The following is a 14,144-nucleotide window of genomic DNA, read 5'->3' as shown; positions in this document are numbered from 1 at the left end:
TGATATAAACAAATTCAAAACATAATAATAAATAACAAATATAGTATCTAAAAACAATGCAATTCAATAGATAACAACCATCGAAACAAGTATTCTCTCTTCATTTCAATTTATTTGTCATGCTTTTATTCTTAGTCCATTTCAATTAAAAAAAAGTTTTTATTTTGTAATAACTCTTTTATCTATAATTTTTCTACTTGACATGTTTAAGAACATTCGATTAAAACACATTTTGGTACATATAACATATCTTTAATTTAAGATCACAAGATTCAAAATTTCTTTTTATTTTTTTAAACGATTTAATTCAAATCAAAACAAAACAAATAAATTATAACAAAGAAACTAATATTTATCATCTATTTTAACTTACCAAAACAAATAAAAAAAACTCTAGCACCAAGCAGTTAGATATATTATAATATATATTATAAGCAAATAAAATCCAAACTCTTTTTGTTAGGTACTACAAATTAAAAGTAGTAATGTGTACTAAGTCTTCCCCAAACAGTACTAGCAAGATTAAGTTATAGTATGTTATCTTGATTATAAAATAAAATTAAAAAACTATATAATATAAAGTCCCTCAACAACTATACTTCATACAATAAACTAACATTCCTTAGCTTTCCTCACTCTTTTCTTCTTCTTTTTCTTCTCTCCATTAACTTCAATGGCTGTGGTAAACTCTCTTTCAACATCTTTTCTAGTTACCAAATCATCTTTTACAACAAGGACAGTAAGATTGCCTGTCCATAGACGAGTAGTGTTTGCATCATCATCATCATCGTCATCGTCAACAACTCCATGTCAGATCAAATCAACTTCGAAAAATGGGCTTAAGGTAATTCATTCTTTTTACTAAAGGTGATGGTGGATTCGATCTCCAAGACCTTTGTCTACTTTAATATTATATCAAATTATATAAGACCTAGTGTCTATCTAGACATGTAATAGAGTAGGAGTTATTCCAATAATTCGAAATTGATGTTGGACCTTCATATTAAATTATTCATACATCAGATGTCCAGTTTTGAACGTGAAAAAGAAATGAAAGGTTTTTTATAAGGATTTGAGCAATATCCTTCGTTCATGAGCTAAATTTTTAATTGAGTTAGACGTCAAGATCTATTTTTTTTTTACATTAATTATATGTAATCAATTTCACTTCTTATTCGTACTACTATTTATTTTTTTTCAAATATCAATCAATTTATGTACAAAAGTCTACTGATTTTTCGTAATATATTTATTATATTTATATGAATATATATAGGTATTTGAAGATAAGTCAACGGGTGTAGTTTGTTATAGAGATGAATATGGAGAAATCACATGTGAAGGATATGATGAAGGCCCTCGTTTTTGTCACCAACCCCCAAAGTCTCCTTCTAAATCAAGGTATATATATGTAACATTATTATTGTAATAATTAGAACATATACAACATTATTAATTAATACAACCATATAATTAATTTTATTTATGATACTTAATATAACATGTTAAAATATCCAGAGATGAAGAGATTGTAGAGCTCCTCCAAAGAAATTGGTTTCATATAGCTGATGTTGCTGTGGAATGAAGAGATTTTGTGCATTCTTAACGGGTTAAATCAACTCGATTATATATATGCTTCAACTTTAAGCTAATTAGATATTGTTACTCGAATATTATGTATCCGTTCTGTTCTATTCAAACTCATGATAGTTGTCGTTATTCTAATAGCTAGTATAATTTCACAAAAAAATGAGGGGTATTGGCTTGCTTTTTTTTTTCTTTATTAATTAAAATGTATATAAGTAGTACAACTTGTGTATTAACAATTTATTTTTCACTTTCAACCTAATGTTTTGCTTCCAATCCTCACAATTTGTATATATAAGAATGGATTTTACTGTTTAGTGACAGAAAATGTTTGTCCTGCTTCAATATTATTAGCATAACATAATTCCTAATGCTGCGGAGTATTACCTGAACAAATGAATATTTTTGGATGACAGAAATATTAGGTAAGATTGCGTACTATACACCTAATATGGTCCGGTTCTTAAGCAGATTTAGGCCTTATTTGTTTTCGTTAAAATTAAGAGGCCTGAATCTAAATGCGGCATCTGAATATTAAGATTAGTATTAAGATTAAAATGTCGAATATTTGTCTGGATATTGAAATGTAGTTTTTAGGTCTGAACACTAAATCATTAAGATTGTTTGTTTTTAATATTTTTTTAAATTTGAAATTAAACACTATGTCAATAATAGTTATGATCCAAACAAAAAATACTTTTTCCAAACAATTGTTTCAAGAATAAGATTATCACTCAACCCAGAAAAAAGATGAGTTATTTGTTTTTTCAAATAATGTTTTCTCAAGAAACAATGATAACTTCTTCTGAAGAAGTTTTGACAACAAACAAATTGTGACAAGAACAGTTTCTTCATAAATATCAATTCACCCAAGGATATTTTATATATTAGAAATATTAAATAAATACTTGTAAAAGATTATGAAAACTTATTCAAAGAAAAAAAAATGATACTTGGTTTTAAAAGAAGAGGAAGAAACTTGAAACTTGTCCAGAAGAGAAGCAACGAAGAAGAGAATTTGTTTAAGAAAAGAAACACTTAATATTTGAATAGAGTCGATCATTCAGACTCATTAAGATCAGTAAGAGTTTTTTTTTTTTTAAAAAAAGAAACAAATGGACTTAATAAAATGAATGTTAATCACGCACTAAATATGCAATTAAATTAGTATACACTACCATTATATTTTTCTTAATCAAGCTGAATCATACATTAATTCACCTTAGTTAAGAGAAACATAATGATAATTTATACTAATTTAATTGCATGTGTGTTGCGAAATATTTCTTCATGTGTGTAACTACTCTATCATTTTGAATCAAGTTCATAAAAGAAAAGCTTATATGCTAGCAATACAAGAAAATGGTAAAATCACACATGAACATATTAATTTATATATTATTACTATTTTATATAATAGTTTGATATTCATTATTATATTTATTTTCCAATCACTTTATATGTGTTAAGTCGGGTTTTTTTTTGTTAAATCTTTTAGGACAGACTATGATTCATTCTTGTTAGATCATAAATCACCAACTGATAAGAAGAACTTTGAAATTTTAATTTGTTTAAAAACATTCTTACAAGGAATAACGCTCCTATCTAGGTTGTTTCTCTCTTATATTTTTGGATGGTGATTGGCAAGTCTTATAAGCAAAGAGTTCATTGCTCCTATCTAGGTTGTTTCTCTCTTCTATTTTTTGATGGTTATTGGCATGTATTATAAGCAAAGAGAGTTCATTGCTCCTATCTAGTTGCTAAATTTGGTAGTATTGGTGTCATAACTATAATACGGTGAACAACTCCTACATATAACTTTTGACTTCAGTCTAAATAGATCGCTGCTCTGTAAGGAAGTTTTACTTAAACTAATAATTCAACGTCCATCTTCCACATATTAAAAATGTTGATTTGCGTGGATCTAGAATGAGTCACCATCTAAAAATAGAAGGGAGAAACACCCTAGATTGAAATGTTTTCCCATCGTAAGTTTTGAACAAACTAAAAATTCAAAATTCTTATTAAGATTGTGATTTTCTGATCGAACATAGTCGATCATAAAGAGTTAACAAAAAACTTGACTTAACGCGAATATAAATTTATCGACGAATAAATAACGAATATCAAATAATAATACTATATAAGCTAACATATTCATGCATTATTTTTTAGCATTTCGTAGTATTGTTATCATATAACATTTTCTTCCATGAACTTGATCAAAATGATAGAGTAGTGGACTAGGGTAAATCATAAAGAAATATTTTTATCACTCACTTGACATGCAACTAAATTAGTATAAGTATATGTTATTTTTAACTTAAATAAGTTAAAATCATATATTAATTCAACTTATTTAAGAGAAACATAACGGTGATTTGTACTAATTTAATTGCATGTCGAGTGTATGGAAAAATATTTCCTCATGTTGTGTCAATACTCTATCACTTCGATGAAGTTCATAAAAGAAAAGGTCTATGCTAGCAATACAAGGAAATGGTAAATCACATATGAACATATTGTTTATATCTTCCTACTATTTGATAATCATTATTTATTTTTCAACCAATTTATATTTGTGTTAAGTTGGTTTTTATATAGTTACTTCTTTTAGAACCGACTACGGTTTATTTTTGTTCGATTAGAAAATCACCATCTTGATATGAGAAAGAGAAACTTTGAATTTTTAGTTTGTTTGAAAACTTCCTTAGGAGAGAAAGCGTTCCTAATCTAGGGTATTTCTGCTATTATTTTTGGATTACAATTCAATCTAAATCTAGGTCAATTTCATTTTTTAATATGAGAAAGAGGCATTTATAATTTTTTATAATTCAATCTTAGATAATTAAAATATTATTATTTAATTAAATTCTTAATTTAGTAAAGAGGCAAAATCGTAATTCAATTTTTAAGATGGGAGCTTTCCACCTTGATATTTATTCATCTAAAACTATCAACACTAGAAGGAGCTCTTCCATATTTTCCTTAGTGAAAAATATTATCATCATCAATAACAATATGCCTAGTGAAATCCAACTTACAAAAATAAGGAAACACAAAATCAAACATAGCCGAGATGGAAGATATGGAAGATGAAAGTGAAAGAAAAATTTAGATAAATCAGTTATGTCATAACGGAGAAATTTTGGAGACACAAAAAGAGCTAGCCTACAAAAGGCAGGTTGGTTAATTCAATCCCACAAAAATCTCTTCAACTTTTGGGTTGATTTCTATCCATTTTGCGTTTAGAGGGCCATGGCTGCAACCTTAGTCCAAACATTCATGAAATTGTTCCATGATGTGGAAGTGCGAAAGAGAGGGGTTGTAGATATACAAAATATAAGCTGGAAAAACAAAGTTTTTAATAATCAAGTGGAACTCTTGGAAAAGTTCTACTCGTACTATATACACATTAATCCCAAATAGTTTGGGTAGACCATAACAACAACAACAACAATGATACCCAGTAAATTCTCGCCAAGTTGGATTTATAGAGGATAGAGTATAAACATATCTTACCCTTAACTTGTGGATAAAAAAACTCCGCATAAATTAAAGCACGCCAAATAGTTTGAAAAAGGGATACACATATGGGAAAATAAACAACAACGAAATAATGTGAAATAAACAACTAAATAGATGGGGTAGACCATAGGAATACTAAATCCTCTCTGATATGTTTCATTCCAATACTAAATACAACAAATAACAAAATGAAATCACACACACAATAGATATTTTTCAAGAATTATCATTTGGGGTTTGCGATGCTTACTTGGTGAAGCCATGGAGACTGTCCATTTCTCCCTCACTTGTCTTTCTCGTCTGTGAACAATGAAAGACTCCTACACAAGTTATAGAGAGCTTAGTTATTACTATATATAAGCATTATTTTCTTCAAGTGTTGCATTAATTAGAGGACATTTCTCTTGTCTGTCAAATTTTGACAAGGCCCTGGAATAACCTAACAAGTACTGAGGTGGGCTGAAGAGACCTCAACATGGAAGTTCAAATTGCATATAGGTTTAGTATGAAAAAGTGTGGTTTACAAGTTAGGGTTTCTAAATTAACTGTGTGCTTAATAGATTTCTTACTATTTATAATTGTTGAGGTAATACAGTTCCTAATAACTAAGCAAAAAACACAAGAGAAACAACTGACCTTTGAGCTTCAAACCAACATCAGTGAGCTTTGAGCAGTGAAATAGATTGAAAGAATAAAGATGGACTTGAGCTGTATTCGTCAAGTTTATAAGGATATCATTTGTGATGTTAGTACAAAATGGATGAACTATGATAATTTTTCTCCATAAAAGTGGATCTCCAACAACAACATCCCATAAAGGCTGCATATTCTTTCAACTACAAAAGGTAATGCATCAAGCCAAGATCAGACATATCAAACTGATGCTGTCATCACAGGTAATCTTCTGGTTTGTGATTGCATGGCTTCTGTATTGTTTGATCCTGGATCCACATTTTCTTATGCATCTTCCTCATTTGCTAATGGTCTAAATTTACATTGTGAATTACTTGATATGCCTATTCGTGTTTCTACTCCGGTGGGTGAGTCTGTGGTAGTTGAAAAGGTATATAGGTCTTGTTTGGTGAACTTTGTGGGGAGCAACACTTATGTAGATTTGGTTATCTTAGAAATGGATGATTTTGATGTAATTCTGGGTATGACTTGGCTTTCTTCGCAATTTGCGATCTTGGATTGTAATGCTAAAACGGTGACTGTAAGCCAAGCCTGGGACAGATCCGTTAGTTTGGTAGGGTGACTACACTTCCAATCCGGTGCGTATCATCTCCTTTCTTCGTGCTAAGAAAATGGTTAGTAAAGGGTGTTTAGCTTTCTTGGCACATATCAAGGATGACACTACCCAAGTACCTTCGATTGAGTCAGTTTCGGTGGTCCGTGAGTTTCTGGATGTGTTCCCTGCAGATCTTCCTGGTATGCCACCAGATAGGGATATTGATTTCTGTATTGACCTTGAACCGGGTACTCGCCCCATTTCTATACCCCCTTATAGAATGGCTCCCGCGGAGTTAAGAGAGTTAAAAGCCCAACTTCAAGAGTTGTTAAACAAAGGCTTTATTAGACCAAGTGCATCTCCTTGGGGTGCTCCGGTTTTGTTTGTGAAGAAGAAGGATGGGAGTTTTCGAATGTGTATAGACTACAGACAACTAAACAAGGTAAGCATAAAGAACAAGTATCCTCTTCCTCGCATTGATGACTTGTTCGATCAGTTACAAGGTGCTTGTGTCTTCTCTAAGATTGACTTGAGATCTGGTTATCATCAATTGAAAATGCGGGCAACGGATGTGCCAAAGACTGCTTTTCGAATGAGGTATGGGCATTACGAATTTGTAGTGATGTCTTTTGGTCTTACGAATGCCCCTGCTGCGTTTATGAGCTTGATGAACGGGATTTTTAAGCCATATTTGGACCTCTTCGTTATCGTATTTATTGATGATATACTGATATACTCAAAGAGCAAGAAAGAACATGAGGAGCATTTGAGAATGGTATTGGAAATGTTGAGGGAGAAAAATCTTTATGCCAAGTTGTCTAAGTGTGAGTTCTGGCTAGATGCAGTGTCCTTCTTGGGGCACGTGGTTTCCAAGGATGGAGTGATGGTGGATCCTTCTAAGATTGAGACAGTGAAGAATTGGGTAAGACCTACTAATGTGTCAGAAATAAGGAGCTTTTATGGGTTAGCTAGCTACTACCGCCGATTTATCAAGGGATTCTCTTCTATTGCTTCCCAACTGACGAACTTGACTAAGCAAAATGTTCCATTTGTATGGTCGGATGAGTGTGAGGAAAGCTTTCTGAAGCTCAAGACTTTGTTGACTACCGCACCAATTATCACCTTGCCAGTGGAGGGTAAGAATTTCATTATTTATTGTGATGCATCCTATTCTGGTTTGGGTGCAGTGCTAATGCAAGAGAAGAATGTGATTGCTTATGCTTCAAGGCAATTAAAAGTGCATGAACGTAACTATCCAACTCATGATTTGGAATTGGCTGCGGTAGTGTTTGCATTAAAGCAATGGAGACACTATTTATATGGGGTTAAGTGTGAGGTCTATACGGATCATCGTAGCCTACAGTATGTCTTTACTCAGAAAGATTTGAACTTGAGACAAAGAAGATGGATGGAACTACTGAAAGACTACGACATCACCATTTTGTATCATCCGGGGAAGACGAATGTTGTAGCGGATGCTTTAAGTAGAAAGGCGGGAAGCATGGGAAGTCTAGCTCACTTGCAAGCCTCTAGACGCCCATTAGCTAGAGAGGTTCAGACTCTAGCTAACGACTTGATGAGATTAGAAGTAAATGAGAAGGGAGGATTGTTCGCTTGTGTGGAGGCAAGATCTTCCTTTCTTGACAAGATTAAGGGAAAACAGTTTGATGATGAGAAACTAAGAAGAATCCAAGATAAGGTATTGGGAGAAAGAGGCTGATATGCGAGAAAGATACCCACACCTGTTTACAGATTCAGGTACTCCTTTTCGTCCTTGTTTTCCTTCTTGTGATCGTTCGGGGATGAACGATGGGTAAATGGGTATCTATTGTAACAACCTGTTTAGTCATTTTGAGCAGCACACTTCAATTCTGGAAAAACTGGCAGAAACGACGGACCCCACGACGGACCGTCATGGGCACGACGGACCGTCATGGGCACGACGGACCGTCATGGGCACGACGGACCATCGTAGGGTCTCGTTTCAAAACACTTAGAAAATCAGAAATTAGGTACTGAAAATTGACTCTCTGAACTTCGTAACGGAATGGCAGGACGGACCGTCACAGGTGTGACGGACCGTCACAGACTCTTCAGAGAAATTGAGTCTCTGAACTCTGTGACGGGGCAGCAGGACGGACCGTCGCAGGCGCGACGGGCCGTCATAGACTGCGTAATCCCAGTCTGTGTCGGATTTCTTGATACGTTTTAAGGGACGTTTTTGACTATTCCTGCTTTAATTATAAAGTTAGTGGGTTAATGTTAATAAGTCTAATTACTTGGGGGTTAAAAGAGGTAACCTTAAGTTAATTAGTGGGTCATTATTGCTATCTTTTATTCTTAATTATATACTAATTAGGGTAAAAGAAAGAGGGTTTGAATAAAGAAAAATAGAAAGAACAAAGAGAGAGAGAGAGGATTGATCGAGAGAGGAGAAACGAAGAGGAAAACACAAAGCTTTGGGAATTTGCTTGCTTGATCACTAGTCTTCGGTGGAGGTAGGTTATGGTTTCTCTTACAATATTCGTAGTAAACTCTTAATAGAGAATGATATGTATTAATAATATTGTAAACCCTGCTATGTGCTTAATTGTATGCTTGCATGAATGTAATTATATAATTGTGATTATATAAGCATGATGAAGTTATTGAATCCCAAATCTTGCAAAATCCTAATCTCTTTGTTAATAATGAGGCCTTGGTATAAAAGAAGGCGTGATGAACTAAAATAATGGGATTGATGATGCCTTGGTAAGAAAGAAGGCTTGATGAATTGATGGAAGGAGATTAGGGGATCGGGTGTCACGAACTGACACGTAGTATTAGGGGATCGGGTGTCACGAACCGACACGTAGAATTAGGGGATCGGGTATCACGAACCGACACGTAGAATTAGGGGATCGGGTGTCACGAACCGACACGTAGTATTAGGGGATCGGGTGTCACGAACCGACACGTAGTATTAGGGGATCGGGTGTCACGAACCGACACGTAGTATTAGTGGATCGGGTGTCACGAACCGACACGTAGATTTAGGAGATCGGAATGTCACGTACCGACACAAGAGGATTAATGAATATTGAGGGAGCAGAGTGTCACGTACCGACACAAGAGAAATAAAGATAATGAATCTTGAAAGATGTTAATATACTCAATCTAATGAACATGATTCCCAAATGAGTATGGTATTGAGGCTTGAGTCTTCATGTGTGAACTTGACGGTAATTGTTAATGATATAGTATTTGTTGTTGCTACATGTTCAGTATCATAGTTGATTTTATGATATTACTTGGTATATATTGATTTCTATTTTGAGTTGGCCGATGATATCTACTCAGTACCCATGTTTTGTACTGACCCCTACTTTTATGTTTTCTTCTTGTTTATTTGTGGAGTGCAGCAAACGTGCCATCATCTTCAACTCAATAGTAATTCAAGCCAGTCTTACTACATCGAAAATTCAGGGTGAGCTAATGCTTCTAGCTTGGACTGGATCTTCTTCTTCAAGTCTTGATGCCTTGAACTTCCGGCATGGACTAGCTTCTTATGTATTTTTAGCTTTTAGAATACTCTTAGTTTAGTCATTTAATCGTAGATGTTCTTGTGATGTTTACTTCCAGATTTTGGGGAATAATAGATGTTGAATTTTAGAAGTTAATGAATTGGTCTTTATTTAATGAGTTTAAGTCTTCCGCATTACTTTCTGTTGATATTATATTGAAATGTTAAGGTTAGATTGGTTGGTTCGCTCACATAGGAGGGTAAGTGTGGGTGCCAGTCGCAATCGGTTTGGGTTGTGACAATATCTCAAATAAGCTAATAGAATACAATTTTTTGTAATTACTCAGAAAGGGTTACCAACGTTTTTTCTTTCCAGAATTTCTGTGATAACTCAACTTTATTCTTAGATTTTGTATTTTTGAATTACTTAAGCATTCTCTTTTGTAGTATCATCATAAAATTATTATGAACTCTATGATGATAATGCAATATCTAGTTTTCTCTAGCTCGTAATTTGTTCATGCATGTTAATTAGTAGAAGTCCTTTACCTCACTAAGATTAGTAAGGAAGCCTAACCCCCCTTGATTGTACTTTTCTCATTGAGATCCTTTTCTTTTTATTAAAAAAAAAAGTTAGCTCATTACAATCACCTCTGATGAGCCACATACCTTTATAAGATGTTTTAATGTTCCTAAGATTTTCCCATAAGATCTTCCTATTAGCAAGACAGTGATTTTATGATTGAACAAGAATGAATCATAGTCGGGTCTAAAGAAGTAACAAAAAAATTGACTTAACGCAAATATAAATTTGTTGGCGAATAAATAATGAATATCAAATTATTACATCAAATAATAATACTATATATTTTAACATATTCATGTATGATTTTTTACTATTTCGTTGTTGTATTGTTAGCATATAACATGTTTTTTCATGAGCTTGATCAAAATGATAGCGTAGTGATACATCATAAAGAATTATTTTGCACACACTTGACATGCAATTAAATTAGTGTAATTATACATTATTTTTCTCTTAAGTAAGTTATATCATATATGAATCCAACTTAGTTAAGAGAAACATAACGGTGCTTTATACTAATTTAATTGCATGTGAGTGTGTGGCAAAATATTTACTCATGTTGTACTAATACTTATCATTTCGATGAAGTTCATAAAAGAAAAGATCTATGGTAGCAATACAGGAAATGGTAAAATCACATATGAACATATTGATTTATGTAATCTTACTAATTGATACTCATTATGTATTTTTCAACCAATTTATCTTTGTGTTAAGTTGTTTGTTTTTATAGTTACTTCTTTTAGAACCGACTACAGTTCATTCTTGTTCGATTAGAAAATCACCATCTTGATAGGATAAAGAGGAACTTTGAATTTTTAGTTTGTTTGAGAACTTCCTTAGGAGAGAAAGCGTTTCTCCTTTCTATTTTTGTATTACAATTCATTCTAAATCTAGTTCAATTTTATTTTTTAATATGAAAAAGATGCATTTATAATTTTATATAATTCAATCTTTAGATAATTAAAATATTATTATTTAATTATATTCTTAATTTCGTAGATAGGCAAAATGGTAATTCAATTTTTAAGATGGGAGCTTTCCACCTTAATATTTATTCATCTAAAACTATCAACAATAGAAGGAGCTTTTCCATATATTCCCTAGTGAAAAATATTATTATCATCATCAACAACAATATACCTAGTGAAATCGCACTTAGTAGAGTACGAAGAATGTACATAGTGCAAATCTTACCACTACTTTGTGGAGATAAAGAGGTAGTTTATGAAAGATCTTTAGCTCATGGACATCAATCCAACTTAAAAAAAGAAGGAAACATTGAATCAAACATAGCCGAGATGGAAGATGAAAGTGAAAGAATTTTTTTGATAAATCAGTTATGTGATAATGGAGAAATTTTGGAGACAAGTTCATTTAACTATAATACACAAAAAGAGCTAGCCTACAAAAGGCAGGTTGGTTCATTCAATTCCACAAAAATCTCTCAAACTTTTGGGCTGATTTCTATCCATATCGCGTTTAGAGGGTCATGGCCGCAACCTTAGTCCAAACATTAATGAAATTATTCCATGATGTGCAAGTGTGAAAGAGAGGGGTTGTAGATATACAAAATATAAGCTGGAAAAACAATGTTTTAAATAATCATGTGAACTCTTGGAAAAGTTCTACTCCTACTATATACACATCAATCCCAAATAGTAAGGGTAGACCATAACAACAACAACATCGATGCCCACTAAAATCTTGCAACAAACTCTGCATAAATTAAAGCACACCATATAGTTTGAAAAAGGGATACACATATGGGAAAGTTAACAATAACGAAATAATGTAAAATAAACAACTAAATAGATGGGGTAGACCATAGGAATACTAAATCCTCTCTGGTATGTTTCATTCCAATACTAAATAAAACAAATAACAAAATGAAATCACACATACAACAAATACTTTTAAAGAATTATCATTTGGGGTTTGCAATGCTTACTTGGTGAAGCCATGGAGACTGTCCCTTTCTCCCTCACTTGTCTTTCTCGTCTGTGAACAGCGGAAGACTCCAACACAAGTTATGGATAGACTAGTTATTACCATATATATAAGCATTATTTTCTTCAAGTGTTGCATTAATTAGAGGACATTTCTCTTGTCTGTCAAATGTTGGCAAGGCCCTGGAATAACCAAACAAGTACTGAGGTGGGCGGAAGAGATATAAACATGGAAATTCAAATTGCATATTGGTTTATTATGAAAAAAAGTGGTTTATAAGTTAGGGTTTCTAAATTAACTGTGTGCTTAATAGATTTCTTACTACTTATAATTGTTAAGGTAATACATTTCCTAATAACTAAGCAAGTAACACAAGAGAAACAACTGACTTTGAGCTTCAAACCAACATCAGTGAGCTTTGATTAGTGAAATAGACTGAGAGAATAAAGATGGGCTTGAGCTCTATTCTTCAACTTTATAAGGATATCATTTGTGATGTTAGTACAAAATGGATGAACTATGTTAATTTTTTTCCATAAAAGTGGATCTCCTACAATAACATCGCATAAAGGCTTGCATAATCTTTCAACTACAAATAGGTCCCCCACCCCACAATGGGCAAATAACCAAGGGACAACAACTAACAACGCCTGCGATGGATTACCTCCGTCCACACCACAATGATCATTCACCATCCATCAGACCATGACCACCGTTCAACCCCTCTCTGAAATTCATCCCCAGCGGCTCACAATTTCCAACAATCAATTGGAAACCCGCACCCTGATGAATTCCCATCTTGCGAATCAAGTTTCTCAACCTCATTAATTCTCATCTACCATAAATCCAAAATCGTTTAACAAACTTGTCATGGCTGAAAACCCCATCTTTTGGTTACTACTGTCCATATCGAACGGATTTAAAGTCAACTTCATCAAGCTCCTTTTTCTCAATTCAAACCCCAAAACATAGCAGATCCACTCCCCTTGTCAAACTTGATCCCAGATGAGCTTTGCTCTCCTCGATTCCAGGCCATAACCTCCACTCAAAACAGTCACCACTCACCACTCGCCCACCTACGCCAAATCCACAAAAACAAACCCAACATTTATTAATCTTCAGCAAAATCCTAAAATCGCAAACACACACTAAACAAAAACACCAACTTGTTCCAGAAATAAAGGAAATTCAAACAAAAAACATACCTTGATTTTCCCAAAAAGGGAAATTGTAGGAAAAAGAAGCAACTATAGACCCAAAACCCAGAAGGAATTGAGAAATTAAGGGCTTTGGATCTATCACGGCGGAGTGAGATAAGTAAAGAGTAGACTATTCGGTATTTATAAGGTTTTCATCATCGTTAACTTCTATGAGGATAGAGTGACCATTGTTTCTTGGTGTGAATGCCTGGTGGGCTCATTTATTGAATTGCCCTCCTCTAGTTTTTTCGATCAAAGGGCCTCCTCTTCTATTTTGGGCTTTACAAGATTGAGGAGTCTTTTTGGTACGTGGAATAAATATAATAATTTCTTTTAATAAAATTGAGATTAATTTTAGAGCAATTTATATAAATAACTATATTATTGAAGTTCAATGCTATTTACAAAAAATGAGTACATTTTAATCAATATTTGACTGTATTTGTGTATGTTTTTGTATCTTTTTTTTTATATAATTTTAATTATACTGCATTATATAAGGTAATTTCTGGTACTATAACAATCTTGTTAATTATGTCCTTAAATTCTCAATTTCTCATCATT

General features: G+C 33.0%; 1 protein-coding gene across 1 annotated transcript; it reads left to right on the top strand.

Annotated features, from left to right (window-relative positions):
- The first annotated feature begins 590 nt into the window (after positions 1–590).
- LOC101252260 (uncharacterized) lies at positions 591–1,915 on the top strand. Its single transcript, XM_004252578.5, has 3 exons — positions 591–844; positions 1,277–1,401; positions 1,519–1,915. Exons 1-3 carry the CDS (start codon positions 674–676, stop codon positions 1,583–1,585), a joined length of 363 nt encoding a protein of 120 aa, XP_004252626.1. The 5' UTR covers positions 591–673; the 3' UTR covers positions 1,586–1,915.
- The last annotated feature ends 12,229 nt before the right edge of the window (positions 1,916–14,144 follow it).

Source organism: Solanum lycopersicum, chromosome 12, assembly GCF_036512215.1.
Source record: "Solanum lycopersicum chromosome 12, SLM_r2.1".
Classification (NCBI taxonomy): Eukaryota; Viridiplantae; Streptophyta; class Magnoliopsida; order Solanales; family Solanaceae; genus Solanum; species Solanum lycopersicum.
The sequence above is the reverse complement of the archived record's forward strand: the minus strand, read 5'-3'. Positions and strand labels throughout refer to the sequence as shown.